This window comes from Lonchura striata, chromosome 3 (genome assembly GCF_046129695.1).
Source record: "Lonchura striata isolate bLonStr1 chromosome 3, bLonStr1.mat, whole genome shotgun sequence".
Lineage (NCBI taxonomy): Eukaryota > Metazoa > Chordata > Aves > Passeriformes > Estrildidae > Lonchura > Lonchura striata.
The window spans coordinates 68,869,103-68,889,322 of NC_134605.1; the positions used below are offsets into that span (position 1 = coordinate 68,869,103).

Consider the following 20,220-nt stretch of genomic DNA (forward strand, 5'->3'; position numbering starts at 1 on the left):
GCAGGTTCTTCCTTCCTCCTCAACAGCAGATCTGAGGGATGACACATATAGTTTACCCCTAAGTCCACTAGAAATCTTTTCAGCATCCCTGAAGTGACCCTGCTTATGTTCTGTTTGTTCTCCATGATGCCCCATGGTCTGTTCACCTCCTCTCACAGCTCCTTTTGCTAGTGTCCCAGTGCCCTAACCAGAGTGTCTCTCCCAGTGTCACCCTGCAGACTGACTCCTGCATGGCAGCACCCTCCCTCTGGAGCTCTACCTCGCCTGAGACAGAGGCATCTCAGGGGATCTGCTTCCAGTGGGAGCTGGGGATGGAGCCTTGTAATGCCTCTGTCTCCTGCATGGTTTTGGAACGATCCATAGTGGCAGGAGCAGACTCTTATGGCCTGCTTTGCATCTCTCACTATGCAGAATGGGCTGCTGACTACTAAATCTGTGTTTGCTGGAGTGTTTTAAAGAAAATACCAACAGGATTGCCTCAAACACCTACAGATCAGATGCTTAAATTGCCCTTTGTTCATAGTGGAGAACACTGATGTGAATGGACCAGATTACTGAGTGACCTGCATGTGTGGTACAGGGAAGTTACCTCAACTGACAGCTACCTGGTTTTGATAGATGGCTTGTTGTTTGGAGATTTGGGTGAGTGATATGTACCACTATCTCAGAGTATCTCTTTGAAGGGTGAATTAGTATAATGCTGTTGTTTGTTTAATTATGTCATAAATAACTTAGTTCTTGCCCTGAGGGATCTCTAGTCTATACTAAAACACAGGCAAGAAGTTCCTATGAAATGTCAGGGGATGATAGTACTTTGGTGAGATCTGGTTTTGCTAGTAGTTTATTATTTCTGAGGCTTTTATTTCTTGTATCACACCAGTGAGTCACCCAGGAGGGGTGTGAATGGTTACATAGTACCTGGCATTCAGTGTGAGTGCTGAGGGCACTCAAAACTGTTTGGGCAGCAAAATAAAAAATACGGAAATGAAAACAAGGAGAATTGCAAGTTGAGATTTGTAGGCTGACTGAAGGGTTAGAGAACATGTGATTGAAGAGAAAAAAGGTACATGGAGCTGATCTATTTAAATGCAGCTTTAAGGCAAAGAGAAGAAGTGAGTAACAAAATGACAGTAGTGATGATGTTCATGCAGTTTATTGAGTCCAGACTTGTGTTTTGCTTCTAGCACTATGTGCACTTTAAAAAAGGCTGTTTTCATGAGCTAAGCATGCTAGTGAGTTTAATTCAATCACTAATATTTTTGGCAAAAGATGCAACTCTTAAAACTTTCTCTTAAGTCTCTGTGCAAGAAATACGATTTTAATATCTCTTAATATTACATAATTTTCAGGAAGTCTAAAGTGTTGCTTTTAGTTAGAACTCAGAAATTAAGTAAGATTCTCATTTAAATGCTCTTAAGTTGGAAACAATAATTTTGAAGAAAGGTGATCAGATACAGCAAATTATGGGGGAAAAATATTATTTAGTGTAGCTACTTGTTTTCCATAGCTATTTTCCCATGTCTTTTGGATAATACATAACTTTTATTGATTAGTAAATACAACTAAGATAAGGCTAAAAGCAGAGTTTTCTTTCGATTTTGTCATAGTGAGAAATATTTGTGTTTGAATTTACCATGAAGTCATTGTCATTAGTTCTCTTCTGCAATGTCCTAACATTGTCCAAGAGTTGCTATATGATTCAGATATTTGCTTAGGTTTTTACTGACTTCATCTTGATTTTACTTAATATAATTTTTTTTTTGTATTCTACATGTAATACTCTCTTATCTTTGTTTCACATATAATTTAATTATTAGCAGTGTATTCAAAATATCCTGGACACTGTCTACTATAGTGTGGAATTTGGTTTTATTTTTGTAATAAAGCCTTTAGGTGTGCTTGCTTGCATGTAAATAATTCTCATACAAGATCAAAGACTGAAATTAGAATTTGACTTTTGACTTATTCAGGATTTTTGTCTTTGATTTCTGAACCTGATCTTAGTTGCATTTTAAGGGTTTGAGGGAAATTTGGAGTAAATACAATCTGTTTAGAAAGTGCTATATATTACACAAAACAATACATAAGTATATTTTAGTATTATTTTAGGTGTGACTTTTCAGTGATATTTGTCTTTTATTTAGTTTGTCTCTTCCTACTAAGTAAATATTCTACTTTTAATTTATTTCCTTGCAGAACAGATAGTTGTTCATCCTATATATAACATGTTTTAAAGAGATGTAGAAATCAGGAAAATATTGTTGCTGAAAAGCAGAAATAGCTTTTGCTTTCTCCATGTTAAAAGGATAATAAAAAGCCCATGCTAGGATTTCATGGAGAGTAATATTTTATTGTGAATATTTGTAATGTAAGCCCTACTTGTTAAAAGAAGTTTCACATGTAATATCTGTTGCCATAGTTACAAGTAACTAACTTACCAGATGAATGCAAATTGGGAAAATGGTGTAGAAACCAAAGTTCATTCTCTATTCCTTTACCTCAATATGAATTTGTACTAAATTCATTATTGCCTGTGAAGGTTTCCTGCATTTTCAGCATCAAAATTCAAAAACAAAATATGTTTCTCTGTGTTCATCAGGTCTTAATACTTCAGCAAAGATGTAAAACCTGCAAATAAAAGTAACTTGAACAAGCTTCAGGTGAAACCAAGTAGCTGCAAAAATGTAAATTGCTTGCAATCATGAAAACTTTTATAAAATTACTGAACAACTAGAAAGTCCAGGACAACACAAAATGCCTTTATGCTCAAAATACTGAAGAAACAAGGCTGAAGTTAGTGGCAAGGTACAATGGTGCTTTCATGTATGAGCAAAGACTTCTGCAGTTTAATTTTAAGGAAACTAAAGGAAATGACTATGGTAAAATGAAAGAAAAGTTAAGCTGACTTTGAGCTTGAAAGGAGACATTAATCAGAGTGTATTTTTTCACTCTGGGAACATCAGATTAGAAAAGAATGTTTTAGTAGGTGAAGCAAATAGTAAAAAACTCTTTCATCATTGGTTTTTAAGAAAGCATGTGGCAGTCTCCAATATGATTCATTCTGAGGCATCTTGTAGCATATCAAGGTAATAACATAATTATGACTTGTTTTTATCAAGCTGCAGCTTGTATAGTTATCAGTGCTATCAAACAAGCTTGTTATCTTACCTCTCTTTACCACTTGCCTTAATTAAAGCAATAGCTTAATGTTTGATAAATGGCAGATGACTTATAGTATTTTAGATAGTTTGGATTTTATTCACAAAAGAATTCTTTAAAGTTCAACCACCCATTAAGCAAGGCTAAAACACTGTCCTGAACAATAAAAAAAAAGATGGGCTTGTTTATAGTGAAAAATAAATCTGGAAACCTGGGAAATCTCCATTTCTTAGGTACCTTTTTGCACTTCTCTACATTATAGCAGAAATGTCAGAAATGGCTCTGTGGCAACTGCATTTACCAGCCCAAGTGAGACTTAGATGTAGAGAAACTGTAATTCAAAGCCTTGGTAGTGCACTGCCACCTCATTCTATTTCCAGAGTACCATGCAGTTATGAAAGCTGGAAATGTGTGAAAGGTATAAGCAGATACCAAAACACCTTTGAAAGCAAATGTCACAGGAAAATATTTGGTGTATCAGAAGGAATGAATTTATAACAAATGCTGGGATCTGTCAGAGTTTCAACAATTCCATTTGACCTCATGAAGGAATAAAAGAGAGGGAAATATCTGGGGTGTATTATGTAGGATTTAGGATGGAAATATGTGCATATGTGTTCCATATTGCCCATGCAGTGAGTCCCACACATTCCAAGTGCATCAGATGTCCCTACTGTGCATGCACAGATTGTTGGCATGCTGGCCAGCCTGTGGGGCCTCTGGAAATCTTGGACTGATGCCCGAAGCTCTTTTGGTCTCATGTTCTGGGAGGGTTGGAAGGAAAAAAAAGAAGACCTCTCTGGAAAATCTGGTAAACCAGAAATTACAGTTGGGATCAGCCAGAAGATTGAAAACTCTTCAGGAAAAATGTACAGGGGAGGTTCCCACCTGTCATCTGTGGAGCCGCAGGAGCAGGGGGACTGCTTTTTAGCCTCCATGAGAAATAATTAAGAAGAACAAATCCATGGTCAGCATTTGGTTGCTGTATAAGAATTCACATTCTTGTTTGTGAGAAGTTGTGATTTGAAGAAGGGGTTGTGGAAAAACTAGAAAAATAAACTAAATTAGAGAGTTTTAGAAAATACTCATTTATGCACGCTGAAAAGAAAATCTCAGGCTGCACTGAGAAGGGAGCCCTGGAAAATGTTATACAACATGAGGGGTAATTGGATTCAGATGATATTTTGTGTTAAACTTGTTTTGGCATGTGGTAAACTTTCTAAATATTTATTATCAAAGTTGTTCTTATGCTTTTTCTGAGAGGCAAAATATTTTAATAGCAAGGATTAATTGTTGCTCTCTTATCTAGTTATTGCAGGTACTGGGTGATTGACTGCTGTTTTTTCTTCTTGCTCTCTAAAATAGTAAAATATGTCTAAAATACTATACAAGCTTCTTTTATTAAAAAATAGAGAGCATTTTTTACTACAATAATCTAAGAAAGGTAAAGTTATATAAAGGATTATTAGATCACCTAATTAGAACATTTTAAAGCTATATTAGTATTTTGGGAAGCTTGGGATGCTGACAGCAACTCACGGAATATTGTCTGCAGGATTGTTGCACACTTTGACACATTATCAACTGTTTTGTGCTCTAGTTCCTTCCTTCTTCTAACTCCTCTATTACTCTTGCTTCTCAAATATGTTAAGTCTGGAAATCAGCTTGTGGTCATTGTCAACTCTGAAGAGTCTGAGAGGTGTGTAGTAGTTTAATAGTCAGAAGAATGAGCACGGTGCTGTGGGTCTGGCCTGTCCCTGCTGGTATAAAACCAATGGACATACTGTAATGTCAGGCAGGCTAAGTTTCATTTCTTAGGACAGTAAGCTGGGTCTCAAAAGACTTGGCTTTAAATACTGATTCAGTCCCAAGGGTTGTATGTAGTTGGCCACACTTAATTTATTCCATCCCAAGTGTTGTTTCATTATCTATAAATTGAGGACAGTACTTAATGGTATTGTCCTGAAGACAAAGTCAGTTAAGGATAATAGTGAACTCCAGTACAAGTATGCTGTAAATTGTTTTTCTTAACTCAATGAATGGATTATTTGTCTGAGAAACTGAGATGTCTCTTGGCAATTAACTTGAGACATTTACACATTCTGGACATTAAAAAAAGCAAAAAGGAAAGAAAAGAAAAACAAAACCACTAAATCTTGAACACAACTACAATCTGCTAATTGTCCTGATTTGGATTGCTTGGTAAATTAACCTGTAAACTTCCACATGTGGTCACCCACTACTTTTTCTATTCTTACGACTGTTTCCCCTTGCAGCACTTATGAAGGGACGTACTGGATGCTTTTGCCATTTTGTTTAGTATTTTGACAGATTTGCTGCTGCATGATGATTACTAAGACTTAACTGTATATGGCTTATTTTAAAGCAGAAAAAATAAGATAAAAATACTCAGAAGACAGAATATCCTCTGTAGCAATACCTCTGAGATAAAAACCCACTTTTGAGCAAGAGGTGCCTTTAAAACTCTGTCTACACTTAGTCCTATGTGCATCAAGAGTCGTTAATGATTTGTGGGCTAAAAAGCCTCTATACTGGTCATAATTTTAGTTCCATGTCTTTTTTCCTTCTAAATCTTTTTCCTCCAAGTATTAGCTTTATGTTCTTTTAAACTGTTAATAACCATGAGGACTCACCTGGGCAAGCTTTTTCTTCCCTAGTATCTCACTGACTTTGCCCTTTACCAGGCAGATAGATGAGTTTTGCAGCTGCATGTTGATTCTTTAATCTTCCTGAGCAACATATGCCATGAACTCAGTTAAAAAAAAGATTTAGATTTTTTTTTAAAAGAAAGATTACTTAGGGAAGTAAGACAGGAATTTTTCTCATGAAAGTTGGTTCCATAAACATGTTACTCTCACTGTACTGTGCAGTAATGAGTAGCTTTTAATGTGCACTTTTTGCTACCAAATCTGAAAAGTTGGCTCCTAAAAGTTCATTTTGGCTGAAAACCAAGTGCCTACTCTCCTAACAAGATGCATACTTCTGGTGCAGAGGAGTTGTTTTAGCTGATCCTTCAGTTTGATCATCAAGCATAATTACTTCAGCAATTATCAACTGAAACTTTCAACATTACAGCACTGATTGAGTAGAATGACTGGTTTTCAGGACAGGTGTGATTGCTTCATAAGTTGACTTCTTGTCAATAACTGTGATTGACAGCAGAATTACTCTTCACACCAGTTTGTTTCATGTATTATCCAGTGGAGTTGCTTATAATTATGTTGGAGTTATTGTCAATGCCTTACTGAAAATAGTTGTAAGGCTGAAAACCTTAGTAACAGACATGTTAAGATATTGTAAAGTAAAACACTCTGTTTGGAAGGACAAAGAAGCTTCTCCAGTGGTACTGTCTGGGAGGCAAGGTTTCTTCATGCACATTCCTCTCCACTGACTGAAATAAAGTAGGTATCAGAATCTTTGATATCTTCTAGAAAAGACTGTCATGTCTTTTGAAGTGGAACAGTCCAAGAAAGTATTCTTCACAGATGTTCCTTGTTATAACTCAATCTACCAGATAGCGCAGGTTTTGCTCACCTTGTTAGCTCTGAAATTTCTGACATGTTGGATCTATTAAAAAGTTCAAATAGTTAAAGACACAAGGCGAGTGAGAGCACACAACAGATAAAAAACTCACTGTTCCTCTTTAGTTAGCATGGAGTTAACCTGCAAAGAGTTCCACTGTCTACAAAATGAGCTGTTTTATTAAAATATTTTGCATTTATATTTCCCTTTCAAAGAATATGTACTGCTTTCTTATTTGCTATTGTCAGTAATTTTTTCCACATGATTTTATGAAATGCAGATCTATGCATATTTCCTGAAAAGTTTTGTAAATACTATTTTACCTAACAGTGTCTGATCTTGCCTGTTGTTAGTTCAGTCATCATCACAGGAAGAATAGTAACAATTTCTGTATTAGACCCGCCTAATACTTTGCAGTATAAGAGAGATTAATGACCTTTGCAATAAGTTTTCATACTTCTTTACTTGCTACAGTTTGATATTTGTTAGCAGGAAGTAGCCCTGAAGCTACAAAGGTGCCTTTTATCACCCCTTACATTCCTTTTGAAGAGACTTTTGAAGAGTTGTCACTGAAAGGCCCTTTTTCTTTTTTCCCTTGTTTCCACAAAGCTTGCCAGGGTACTTCTTGGACCCTTGGAGGTATAAGTATGGCTGTTGCTGAACCAAAAGTAGCAGTATGTTTTTTACTAAGTCTTGGAGGTGATGGAGTTGTCATAATGTTCCTCTACCATCTCCAACCATCTAAAGATTTAGGATTAGGGAAAACGTGAGACTATAACACCCTTTCCATGCCAGAAGTAAATGATTGTCCCACTGACTTAATTCATTGTCCTGAAATGACACCAGCTGAGGCTGTAGCAACCCCAGATTCTGGAAGAACTGAGAGGAGGAAGAAGATGGAACTGTCACTCTATTCTGCATTCATGCAATCATCACTCTATGCTCCTGAGGAAGTGAGCTGCTCTGCTGCTAGCTAATATAGTAGATCACCTGGTTTATGTAGTAGTAGTCTTGGAGACACAAGTGAGGAGTTAAAGAACTGCTGATGACAGTATGGTATGTAGGATTCATGGGTTGAGGCGGGAGAGGAGTCTTTGAGAAGACAGTCACTGAAAATCCTTGCAAAAGCAATATAATGTTGGTGAAGGTTTAGTTGCTGGAAAAAGTCAAATTCTTGTGTTATGGGGTTACAGTTGTTGGTAAGGTATCAGTCTTGATGATTCCTGTCTTCAGGAATCTGCACATTTTAAATACAATGTTTCATATAGAAACATAAACCTGGAATTTCCAGATTATTGGATATGAAGTTCTGAAAATCAAGGATTAAGTTATTTTACAGGATTTTGCTGTTTGAAATAACATTTTTGCTGCATGAAAAGACCACTTAGGGCCTCTGGATTTGTTGCCACTCCCTGTATTAAATCTATTGTACCTGTGTTGTCAAGCTTAGCACAGTAATTTTAGTGTAATGTTGCAAGCTAGATAATGTATCTGCATAGCAGAAGTCTGAAATAATATAATCCAGGATCTTCATTTAATGATATACTGAGGAATAGAAATTTAAGTGGGAAAAGAAAGTATTTTGACAGCCTTGAATACCTCTGTTAAGAGAGAATGTTGAAATCCTGGCCCATTAAAGCACTGCAGAAAATAACAATTTATTTAAATGAACTCAGAATTTTAGTCAAGATTCTTAAAAAAATTTAGAATTGTATTAATTGTATTCAATTGTTAGTGCAAACATAAGAAGAAGGCAGCTTAGTTTAAAATGCTAGGATGAAGGCATAGAGGTAAAAAGAAAAGTAAGGATGTGCATTTCATTATTAATTCAAGTTAGTATGGTTTTGCAGTTAAAAGTTTTGAATTATCTTGACATTACATCATAGCACAGATGATGCACTTTTGAAATAAAACATTGTTCTTAGATACATGGTTGGCTGGCTCTGAACATCCCTTGGATTAGTGGGAGGTTTTGTTTCTGTCTGCAGCACAGTCATCTTCGTGTCTTTACAGTGTAAGTTATTCTTTAGTCAAGGTCTGTTGAGATGCTGTTTGTTAAAAATTGGTCAACATTTCCTAACATCAGAGTGAAAGCAAATTTCTGACCCTTAACCCACTGACACCATTTTTTGCTTCCCCTTGAAAAGCCTGTCACATGAAAATGTTTGACCCCATTTTCACTTCTTCATAGAAGGTGTCAAGTTTAAAAGGCTAGTAACCACTTCCTCGACCTTCTCTTTTGCTGACTAAAGTCTAAATGAAATACATAAAAACTTAATGTATGAATGGGAAGGACTTTCCCTTGTCTATATGTGTTATAACAGAACATATGTAACAGGCATGTTTTGTTCACCTTACCAGACTAAAGAAATCCCTCTTTAAGGATATATTATTTTCTTAAATCTAATTTCTAATGCTAAAACCAGCATTAAAAACAATAAACTCTTTTTCAATACTATCTCTGTGCTCCTAGAGTCTTGTGTGTAAAGATTCCAGGTCAGTCTAGAATGTGCTGTTGGGTCAGCAGGAGATGGAGTCTTTTTTTGATAGAGGTTATATCTTTTTATTAAACCAGTTGATGGCTATTTGAAAAACTTAGACACATTTGCCTGTACAGCCCCATTTTAAGTTTTCAGTCCATTGATGTGTTTGTTGTCCTTGCCTTGACTGGAAAGTTTTGGAGGATCTTAAATAAATGCTGTAGCTCTTACAGGTGGCCTGTATGGGCTAAGGTCTTGCTAACTAGCTCTTGGGTAGCCTGGTTGTTGCATTAGCCCTTGGCATGTGCAGGGAAGCTGTATTCTGCTGTCTGTCCTGCTCTTCATTGCCTTTACCAGCATTCATATGTGTCCAAGAGAGTAGACCTTGTGTTCAAAATGTTCAAAACAACAACAGGAAAAAAGCATTTTGGTCAAGTACTGATGCTATTATGCTAAACCTCACTGATAAATTCCTCAGATTGATTGCACCTAAATAGATGTTTTCCAAGTCTTTACTTGCTTTCTTTAAGAGAATTTTATTGAAGAATTCTATAAGATTATGAGATCATTTCTTTATTTCTTTTATTGGATATAGTTAAGAATTATGATGTATTTAATCTTGGATTCTGTCCTGTGTTCAGTGAAAACTTTTGCTTAAAATGCATGGGAAAAGATGTTTCCTTTTATGAGTCAAGGCTATTGCTTAATAAATTGTCTTATTGTCTTAAGTGGTCATACTATTCTTAAAGAATATTTTGAAGATACTGGAAAAAATACAGAAATGAGATTATTATTCCACAGAAATGAAAGAATACACAAGCATTTGTCTGCTTAATCAGCCCTATCATTGAAACAGCATCCCTTTGTTCTTGCTTCTTGGCTACAGTGCTGAAGTAGAGCAGGACATGTAGGATTTTCTCAGCTGACCTATAAAGCTATTAGAGTCCCAGATTTTAAAACTGGGACATAGGCAGCCATACAAATATTTTAATAATCTGTGCACACAGGCATTTATATAGGTAGTCTGTTTACCAATCACAAGTGTCCATCCATAAAAGGCTGGGGTTTATTTCTTTTCATAAAATTATATAGTACTTGAGAAGTTTTGTCATAGTGGAAGGATATTTCAGTGGAGAACACGTTTGAATGGAACCTGAGGAAGTTGCATGGATAAGAGTCACTCCTACCCCTCTTTTCAGAGCCTGGGAGCAAAACTGGCTTGCACTGGGGTCCAGTGTAAACCTGGGGAAAGTGAGGACTCTGGAAGTCTCGGGGGTGGAGGAGAACATCAACAAAAACCTTTCACCATGGATCAGTCCTGAAGCCGAGTGACAGTAGAAAAGACTGTAGGGAACAGAACCATCTTTACAGGAATGTTTGTGTTACTCTGATAAACTTATTTGCATCCTGCCAAGACATCAAGATGGGAAAACATTTCCTCCGAAGATGGGGAAATATTAGTACCGAGTTCAAATCTGTAGGACCTTTGTTGTCCCAGTTTTCAGTGGGTCTGGGACATAAATGGATGCCTTCAGGAGTTTTAGCTTTGGCTCAGGAGCAATGAGGCCACTCACTGTCTTGATCATTAGTAGAGGGGAGAGGGGAGAATTAATTGCTGGATAATTTTTGCCACTCATTTTGGTGCTTGCTTTTAAAAAAAATTATTTTTAATGAAATTTTAAAATTGCATTATAAGAAGCTCCTTTAGCGAGGCAGATGATGTGCATTAGAATAATAATACACTGTACTTGAAAAATACTACTTGTGTGTTTTAAGGTTTGCTCTGTCAGTGCCCACTGCTGAGTAGTAGGTGTTTACTTGGAATATATTTGAAGTAGATATAATAATAATTATTTTTTAAGCTTCATAAATGGAAAACCTTAAATGGTACACTAGACAAGGACTTTTTCCCCATTGTTAGACCTAAAATTTGTATTTGGTTGACTACTGTGAACAGTGAGGAGATAAATACTATTAAGATTGCTTGTATCTATGAGGTGTTTAAACTTAGCAGAATTTAATGAAGCATTCCTGCTTGAAAAAGTGCCACATGTGATATGTAATTATTGCAAATTATGAATGTTTTTAGAAGAAACAAACAAAAGAACTAACTAATCTTGGCAGAAAGTCATTAACTGTGAATGGTATCAATATATGCCAAGGATGTGTTCAAGATCAGGTTACATCAAATGTTCATGAAGAGAAGACCCTGACCTGCGTGAGCTGCATGGCTGCAAGGCCTTTTCTATATATTTAATCTTTTCTTACATAAATTAAAGCTTCAGGTTTTCTGTACCAAGTCTTTTGGATTACTTTATATTACTTCTTTGGAGATGAAGAATATCTGGCAAGAAACATAAAGGGTTGAGCACCAGCATGTGAACTCCTAGAAAATATAACAATTGATCAAAGTTAAAGCAGTCTTATGTTTGACTTGCCCAATAATGCCATCCCACCGAAAATTATAACACCATCGTGGAGGTTTCCAATGTTTATACAGACACAATATCCAGTTGGTACTATGTTTGTCTTTCTGCATTCTTAGAGGGTTTAAAATGCACTCTCTGTACACTGTATAGTGGCTTTTCTCTCACACAGTGCAGGTGGTGAAGGAAAAACTATTTTTGAAGTTCCATTTTGCTGTCAGGGAGAATACTGGATTACTAGATTTTACCTTTTTTTTTCATTAAAAGGATAAGGTCAGTCTGGATAGAACACTTATGAATGTAATAATGAATAGTGGCCTGGACTCTCCCTCACAATGTGATGGACAATGAACACTGTATAAAGCCATGAAAACTAAGAGAGCTGCATTTCTTTTGGCCTCTAGATAAGCCATCTCCAAAAGGATTCGTTATCATATGAAAATAAGTGAATAGATACTGTTAAATGAAGATTCCATTCTTCAATTAATAAATAGATTCCATTCTGGAGTAGATAATTTATGCCTACTACCCAGGCAGCAGTTGTGATTAATATGCTGCATTAGTTGCTTGAGTAGATAAAATCTCAACAGCTAAAGATCTTGTTTTCATGCAGATAAGGCTAATAGGAAAATCAAAGGAAGATAAAACCTCGAGAATGTGATGCAACACACAGAGCAGGTTACACCCTGTCAAAACTGTAAAGTCTGAATTAAATGTTATCAGATTTTCCTGTAAGGGAGGTTGGAAGAAAGGATTATATATTGGGACACCTCAAGCTCCACACCTGTAACATGATGGAAATGGAGCTGGTAAATAGACTATGATGGTAAATAGAATGTGATGGCTCATTTCTTTATTTCCTACATAAGGAGAGCAGTACTTTTTCTTAAGGACACCCTGTGTCTCATAGGCAGCATGGCCCAAACACCACCATTGACAGCAAGTGAAGTTTGGAGTCTCAGAATAATTGCAACAACCAAGAGACTTTTCTTGGTGTTCCTTTACTCCGAATACAATAAACTAAACTCTGGTTAAATAATTTTTTTTTATCTCTTAGACTCATACATGAAAGTTAATTTTTTTAAAATATATTTTCTAATTTATTAGATTAGAAAAAATAAAAAAGTTTTCCTAGGGTCATCCAATTTAACTTCAATTATTACACAAATCTCCACACTCTTGTATTCAGCAGACTGTGCTTATTATTAATCTGATCTCAACACCTTTTCCAAAGTTGTTTCTCCCAGTATCCCAGACACATATTTATCAGCATAGCAAATCCTTCAAAACTTTTTTGTTGTTTGGTTTTTTGGGGTTTTTTTTTGTTTGTTTGTTTGGTTGGTTGGTTTGGTTTGGTTTTTTTGAGCTGGTAACAAGCTTCTTCTCACTGACAAATTCACATTAAGATGCTTAATAAACCATTTGGGTCATACAGAACACTAAGATGGATGGTAATAACCTGTAACTAGAATGCATATGTGTAATCTGAAAAGCTGTTCTCTTGTAAATTAATGTTTTGGTCCACAATAGAGTTAATCTAAAAAAGCATATTAATGAGAATTTTATGAAATAGAAGGGTTTTTTTTCCTTTCAGTACATAGAATCATTAAGGTAGAAAAAATGTTTAAGATCATGAAGTCCAACTGTCAACTATCATGCTGTTGTTTTCTTTATGTACATGAGATGTAGATGACACAGTTAAAATATTGTTGCTGTGGGAGTCCGTTGTCAAGTAGGATTTTAATTTTTTCAAAGTTTGGTACTCAATCTTCTTACACTTGATTAAAATTAGGATCCTTTTTTCATAATTTTAACTAATTTGCATTTGGTTAAACATATGAGCCATTAGTCTTCTCTTTAGTATTTATTTGGTTATCAATTATCTGTTTGGAATTGTTCTGAAATATGTGGTAGAAGTATTATTTCAGTATCTTTGTGAGGGATAATCTTTGGTCAACTGAATGCCCTTTAAGCTATGTTGTATGCAAATATTTTGTAGGTTTCTGACATAACTGTGAATATGTTAAGTGCTGGACTGCCACTGTACCAATTGGCTTTCGAGAGTTTAATTTTGTTTTATAGAAAGCATATCTCCAGATTTTACCCTTTTTAATATATTATGTTAATGCATTGTTTTTAAATGTGAAGCATTTAATCTTACTGTTGTTATACAGGTTGAGAAGTCATGCAGAAACAAAAACCAGAGCAAATTATCCCCCTTCTTTTGTAGATATTTGGGCAATTGGCTGCATATTTGCTGAGCTATTGACTTCAGAACCTATATTTCACTGTCGCCAGGAGGACATCAAAACAAGTAATCCTTTTCATCATGATCAGCTAGACCGCATTTTCAGTGTAATGGGATTCCCTGCAGGTAATTTATTTTCATTAAAGCAGCCAACATAACTCTAGTGATTTGTTTGTTGGCTTTTTCCTAAAGGAAATTACTAGGTATTTGTATAGGTATGAAGAAACTGGCAGTTTGATGGATTTGGAAATGCTGGCAATTAAAGAACAATAACACTAGCCAACAAACAGGAAGTCAAACAATTCCTGTAGTTATTTCTTTCTGAGTATTACTTACCCTACATGTCCAGAATTCTAACTGCCTTTTTTTTTTTCCACACTACCTAAGATAAAGACTGGGAAGACATAAGAAAGATGCCAGAATATCCAACTCTTCAGAAAGATTTTAGAAGAACAACGTAAGTAATGATAATGTAACAACAGTTCATTGAGCATGACAGAGGCAGAGTTCCTATCCTCTGGAACTGGGGAGAGGATTTTGAAGTATTTGGGTTCTAACACTGTGGCAGCTGTCATGTTTGAATTAGGTGGTTTACATGAATGGTGTTCTCTCCCTCAGCTGCTTGTTAAGAACATCAACTGAGTGGCCTCCTCATTTCTCTAGAAGGGGTTGTTATAATTTTAATTTAATCTATGGCAGACACAGACAAATGAGCTTCCTTAACCCATTTCTATTACATATCAATGATAATGTTTATTTTGTGTGAGAAAGAATAGGGAAGTGCTGGTATTTTTGACAAGTGGATATGTGGAGACAGCAATGTATTGGACAGAAATTTGTATTGAAGGTAACACCTTCAATAGGTTGTGATTCAAAGCCTGTCCGGGATCTGAGAATTTTCACTTTTGCTGTTTCCTGTAGTGATCTGTTATCACCACTTTTATGCTTCGGCTAAATTAGTCAAGCGGTGATAATAGATCAGAGCTGGTAAGGAGTCACATGGACTCCTTAAAGTAAGGTAGAGGATATGGATTTGGGAGTTTTGGATTCTGTTTCCAGCTCTGACATGGATTAATTCCATTGGCTTTACACAAAATATGAAGCTTCTGTCTTTTAAAAATGGCTATAGATAACCTATAAATTAAAGGCAAGGCACACGTCATAGATATTTAGGGCAATTTTGAACTTGGGAGCTGTAAGGACTCTATATGGTTTTCTGGAGGCTGGGAAGACAGAATGGTAAACTAACTACTCTGCCAAGTTCTAACCAGAAACAATAGTTTAAATGTTAAGCTGTGATGAACTGCTGACTGCTTTCTGTGGCAGAGTTGCTTTAGAAAAACAGAGTATAAACTTCAAGTTGTGTCTCTCTGTCATTGTCCTTATCAACAGCTTATCCATATACTATGAAAGTTGCATGTTTCATGGAGATAATCTTTACACAGTTGATAGCACTCCTATTTGGTGAAAAGCACAGTTTGTGTGCAACTGCTAGATAAATATCTGACATGTCTTCTGATAGCAGTTCTTTTTACAGTTTATTTCCTGAGGGTTGGGAGATGTTTCTGTGGTCTTGATAGAGTTCCATGTTTTTAATGCACTGTTATTTCAGACATGTCTTTCTTTAACTGTATTTTTCAGATATGCCAATAGTAGCCTCATAAAATACATGGAGAAACACAAAGTCAAGCCTGACAGCAAAGTTTTTCTTTTGGTAGGTGCAACTTGAAAATTGCTGTGATGACATGAATGAAATTGCATTTCTAAGGGTAATATCTGTGTCTGTTTTCCTATCTCATTATAAAGAACACCAATATTAAAGAAAGCTATTTATCACTAACCAGCCATTTTTGAAATGTGTTTTCTTCATACACAAATTGCTTAAACTGCTGGAATTGAAGATCTGAGAGTCTTCTCTAATTAAGATCTGCAAGACCCTTGTATACACAGCCTTACCTTTAGGTTTGCTGTGCAAATAAGAGAGTGAGTATAATTTGTGTCTTGATTCTGTGTGGCTTCAGAGACCTGAAGAGCCCCCAAAAGCTAAAGAGTTTTGTGAAGAAGGGGAAGAGGAAAGGAAAAATTTATTTCCTGTAGTAATTTGGTTTTTCTTTTTCTTCCTCTGACAGTAGTCAACCACTGCTCTGGGGATGATTCCAAACAAAATCCCTAAAGATATATTTGCTGGTTGCCTAGTTGAGTCATCCATTGTAGGCCAACACAGGGTTGCTGTGTCTAATACAGCATCATTTCTGGATGTCTCTGTGATGACTTAGTGCTGTCTAAATTTAGGAATGAAGTTCAAAGTGACTTTGCTAATGCTGTGTACAGGGAGCTCTGTAATGAGGCTCTTAGTGCAGCTTGACTTTCAGTGGTCTGTTTTCAGTTACAAATTCAGCATAGCAGTCATCTCTCTATGTCCTGGCAAAGATTTGCTCTTTGACTCATTAGTTGCTGCTGGATGATGACACAAATAGCTGTGGAAACAGAATAGGTTGGTTCCAAGTGGGTGGAAGGAAAGAATTTCCATAAGAGTGAGACTTGTAGAAAAATTAATTAAAATTTCAAACTCAGCTTACTGGGCATACATTGGAGTCACCTGGAGGGTAAGTCTAACTGAAAAGATGACAATTATAAGAGACATCATTATTTAGCACGTGAATTTCCGTATTTTCCTACCACAAGTGAAATCCACCAGAAAACCTGCTTGCTGTCTGCTTATATTACTAATTCCCTAAGGCTGAACACTGAGTTGAGACCCATCTTGGGTGGGTTGGCTGCTTTTCCCAGGGGAAATATTAACCAGATCTCTGAAGAACAACAAAAATAAGCATACTTTGCCCTTCTTTCTGAACGTTGTGACAAAGACTTAGTTCTCTAAATCAGGTGGTTTATTAGATTTTTCTTGCAGTTCAAGGAATGAATAAGGGTGGCTTAATGATCAGAGACAGAGGCTGATCTCAAGTAGGTCAGTCTCCCAAATCTCTGAATAAGAATGCCCAGGAGTATGGACTACCTTCCTGATATCTCATTGCTATACATTGGAGGTACATGTATTGTGAAGCAGACTCCCTATAACTCCTTGTTCATATCCAAAGTAGTTATTTTTATGAGATGACCTCCATCTTGCAGGTGACCTCTGAAGACATTTGCTTTGTAGCAGTCATTGATTGAGACTGTGCTAATGAGTACAGGAAGTGTGGTGCGTGGGGAACAGATGGCTTCAAGTAGATCAGTGCAGGATAGCAAATGACTCTCAACAAAGAGAATGATATTATGTCATTCTGTTGTTTGACATTGAATGATAATGTCTACATGAAGGGCAGAATGTTTTCCATTCAGGGAAAAGCATCTGTTCTTGCTGTCCTGGAAAAGGTACAAGCATAGTATTCATAGCTGTCATGTCAGGCCAGTGGAGCTTGAGAGCCTGAGAGCTTGAGACCTGCTGGAAAGTATGAGATTTTGATGAAATCTAGTCTCATTGGTTTCCTATGTTGTCTCAGCATCTGCTGCTCTAAAAACAAATTGTCTCCAGACTTTTTTTTTTAATTCATTTTCCCAGAAGCTACAGATAATCAGAATTTCTCAAAGAAGTTGGTTCACAGTAGCATCACCAATAGGCAGGTTATTTTGCTGGGAGTGATACTGTGGTTGGTACTACTTGGAATGGGCTTGCTGATTGTATCCTCAGGAGTGAAGCAGGAATGATAATGGAAGGAGTCCAGGGGGCAGAGGCTGAGGCCCTGTGCTTTTCTGTCAATGATGACATCTGTTACCAAAGATCAGGAGTGGCCTTGTACAGAATATACATTTTTGTCCCTGCAAGTCTCTGTGGAGGAACTGGGAAATTTGCATAACCTGTAATAGTGGCAGCAGCTGCTGTAGCTGACAAAAAATTTTCATGTAGGGAAAGGTGATTTGAAGTAAAGATACTGAGTACCAAACTATTGTCTATATTGTATTGTGTGAGGTCACTATGTAGAGAGGCAACATATCATTAGAAGTTCAGTTTGTGAAGGTGCACAGAAAATGTAGGGTTAAGAGTTACTTCACCACACAAAAATACAGTAAGTACCCATTCAAAGCCTCCAGGTGTATACAGTGCAGGAATAGCTTGAGGTGTGTCTCTAGGCAAGCAGCAGAAGTCCATTGAGAAGCTAGTTGCAAATGAACTGATAGGTGGCGAGACAGTCCAAATGGCTGTTTTGCTGTGAGTCTTTTGAGGTCTGTGACCAATAAAGTATGTGAATAAAAAGAGCTGGGAAGGAAATGGCAAACATACAGAGAGTCTTGAGAGTTTATCTATCAAGCAGAATTAACTACAACTATTGAGAAATACGATTTCTTGCATTTCCTTTCTTGAGGAGGATGAGTGCTTTTATTGAGGCTGTTTGCTGTAGCATATATATAGACTATAGAATTGTATGTCAGGTTTTTATTTTATTAGAATAAAAAGCCCCAAATACCCATGCCAAGATCACATTATTTTGTTGAATATTCAGGCAGTTTTTGTTGGAGACCTGAAAGAGAGTTTGAGCTGAGATGCCCTTTACGGAAGGAAATTTATTTTCACTACTGGCTTGAATTAAAAGAGCTTTGTGTGAGAGCAGGATACTGTACAATGTGAGCACCCAAATTTCCTACTGTAAGTTTATCAGAATGTGATAAATAAGTAACTATTTTAAATGGTGTGATATGCCTATAATTCCTGTTTTATACTACTAATATATTGTAATCCTCTTTTATAGCCTACTGTAATCAAAAGCATTCTAGCTAATAAATTTGTGCTTGTTTTCCTCCTAGCAAGGAAGAAAGGTTACTAGAAAGGGTCTGTTCCTTCTCATTTTGATACCAATTAGAGTGGGTTTGGGAGCTGCATGAGTAGCAGAGTGCTCTGATTCTGGAATGTTGCCAGTGCAAGAAATGAAGATTTATTGTTTCCATCCCTAAAGCGATATGGAGACTCCTGGTTGTGTTCAGTCCATTCTGACACTTTTTTCCTTCTGTGTCAGCTATGTAGAACAGTATAAAAGCTATACATGTACCACAACAAAAACCTATTATTTAGAAATAATGTTTTATAAACTTGCAATAGCTGAATTTATCATTGCTTTAGTGCAGTGGTTCAGACTGAGCAATTAATACTGATACACTTAACTTTATTACATGAGAAGTACTTCACAGCCACAGTATTTTGATGGATGTGCAGTGTAGTTCTTGGGAACTTCACTGAATGAGCAATGTTAACTTAGGCTTGTCTGGACAAGCCAGAAATAATTTGGCAATCCACAATCCAAGACATACAAGTCATAGTTTGAAAAATGATAGTTTGATAAGCTTTTTGCTATTTTTATTGTTATGCTTTGCAGCTTCAGAAGCTTCTTACTATGGACCCTACAAAGAGAATTACCTCAGAGCAGGCTTTGCAGGACCCCTATTTTCAAGAGGATCCTCTGCCTACGTCAGAGTATGTATTCCCTCTTCTGTGCACATCTGAGGCAACTTCTTTCTGCTACATGGTAGTCCCTGAAATTACATGGTACCTCCCTGTGTCCACAAGAAGTTGCAGCTTAGCCATGCTCGGTAGAAACTACAAGTGTAGTACAGAAGTGTCTGTATTTACTGGTGCCAGAGCTGAGTGGTCATGAAAAATAACCCAGTACTGCAGCAGTTTTGTAATTCTGAGCATACTACCAAAGCAAGAGTTACAACATTATTGCAGCATTTAGAGAATCAATCTCTGCCTCACACAGTCTCACAGAGCCCTGTTCTCCATTGCCTGGTTGACTGTGCCCCTCCCTAGGAGTGGGACAGTTCTCTGACCTACAGCCCATTCCCATGCCCTCTTTTCACAGGGTAGCAGTATGAGAAAAGAGAAGAGATAAATGGCTGCCTAAAATCCCACAAATCCCTTGTTCAGAAGGCTTGAGAGTACACAAATGGTACCTGTATATTTTGTTGTCATGAAAAGTTCAAATTACATATTTAATTCCAGGTGGCAGACTTTGTCCATTTCTCTTCCCAATTTTCCAGAAGCATGGTGGTGCATAGCATTATGATCTGTATGAACTTGATGCAGGTAGTCTTCTACCTTTGCTTTCACTGTTTCCTCAACTAGCAGGCAACACCAAAAGGAGGGAACAGTCACTGGAATGAAAAAGGAGTCTAGTTGAGACTAGTTGGGTTTTTTAAATTAATTTTTCTGTTTGAAAAAATTAAACACTACATAGCAGCAAGATTAAGAACTGTTCACACCCTTTTAAAAACCACGTCATGTTCATTGTATTCTGAATGTTGGCACAGAAATGTAAGAAATTTATACTGGTCAAGATCTACCAGTAATTTTCTGCTTAGTGTTTATCTG

General features: G+C 36.6%; 1 protein-coding gene across 1 annotated transcript in view; it reads left to right on the top strand.

The window, feature by feature from the left end:
* Positions 1-20,220, top strand: part of CDK19 (cyclin dependent kinase 19) — a 121,697-nt gene that overhangs the window by 88,510 nt on the left and 12,967 nt on the right. The window contains exons 7-10 of the mRNA XM_031504391.2: positions 13,839-13,982; positions 14,244-14,313; positions 15,498-15,570; positions 19,226-19,323. Coding sequence (XP_031360251.1) covers positions 13,839-13,982; positions 14,244-14,313; positions 15,498-15,570; positions 19,226-19,323 — 385 coding nt within the window. The remainder of the gene's footprint in view (positions 1-13,838; positions 13,983-14,243; positions 14,314-15,497; positions 15,571-19,225; positions 19,324-20,220) is intronic.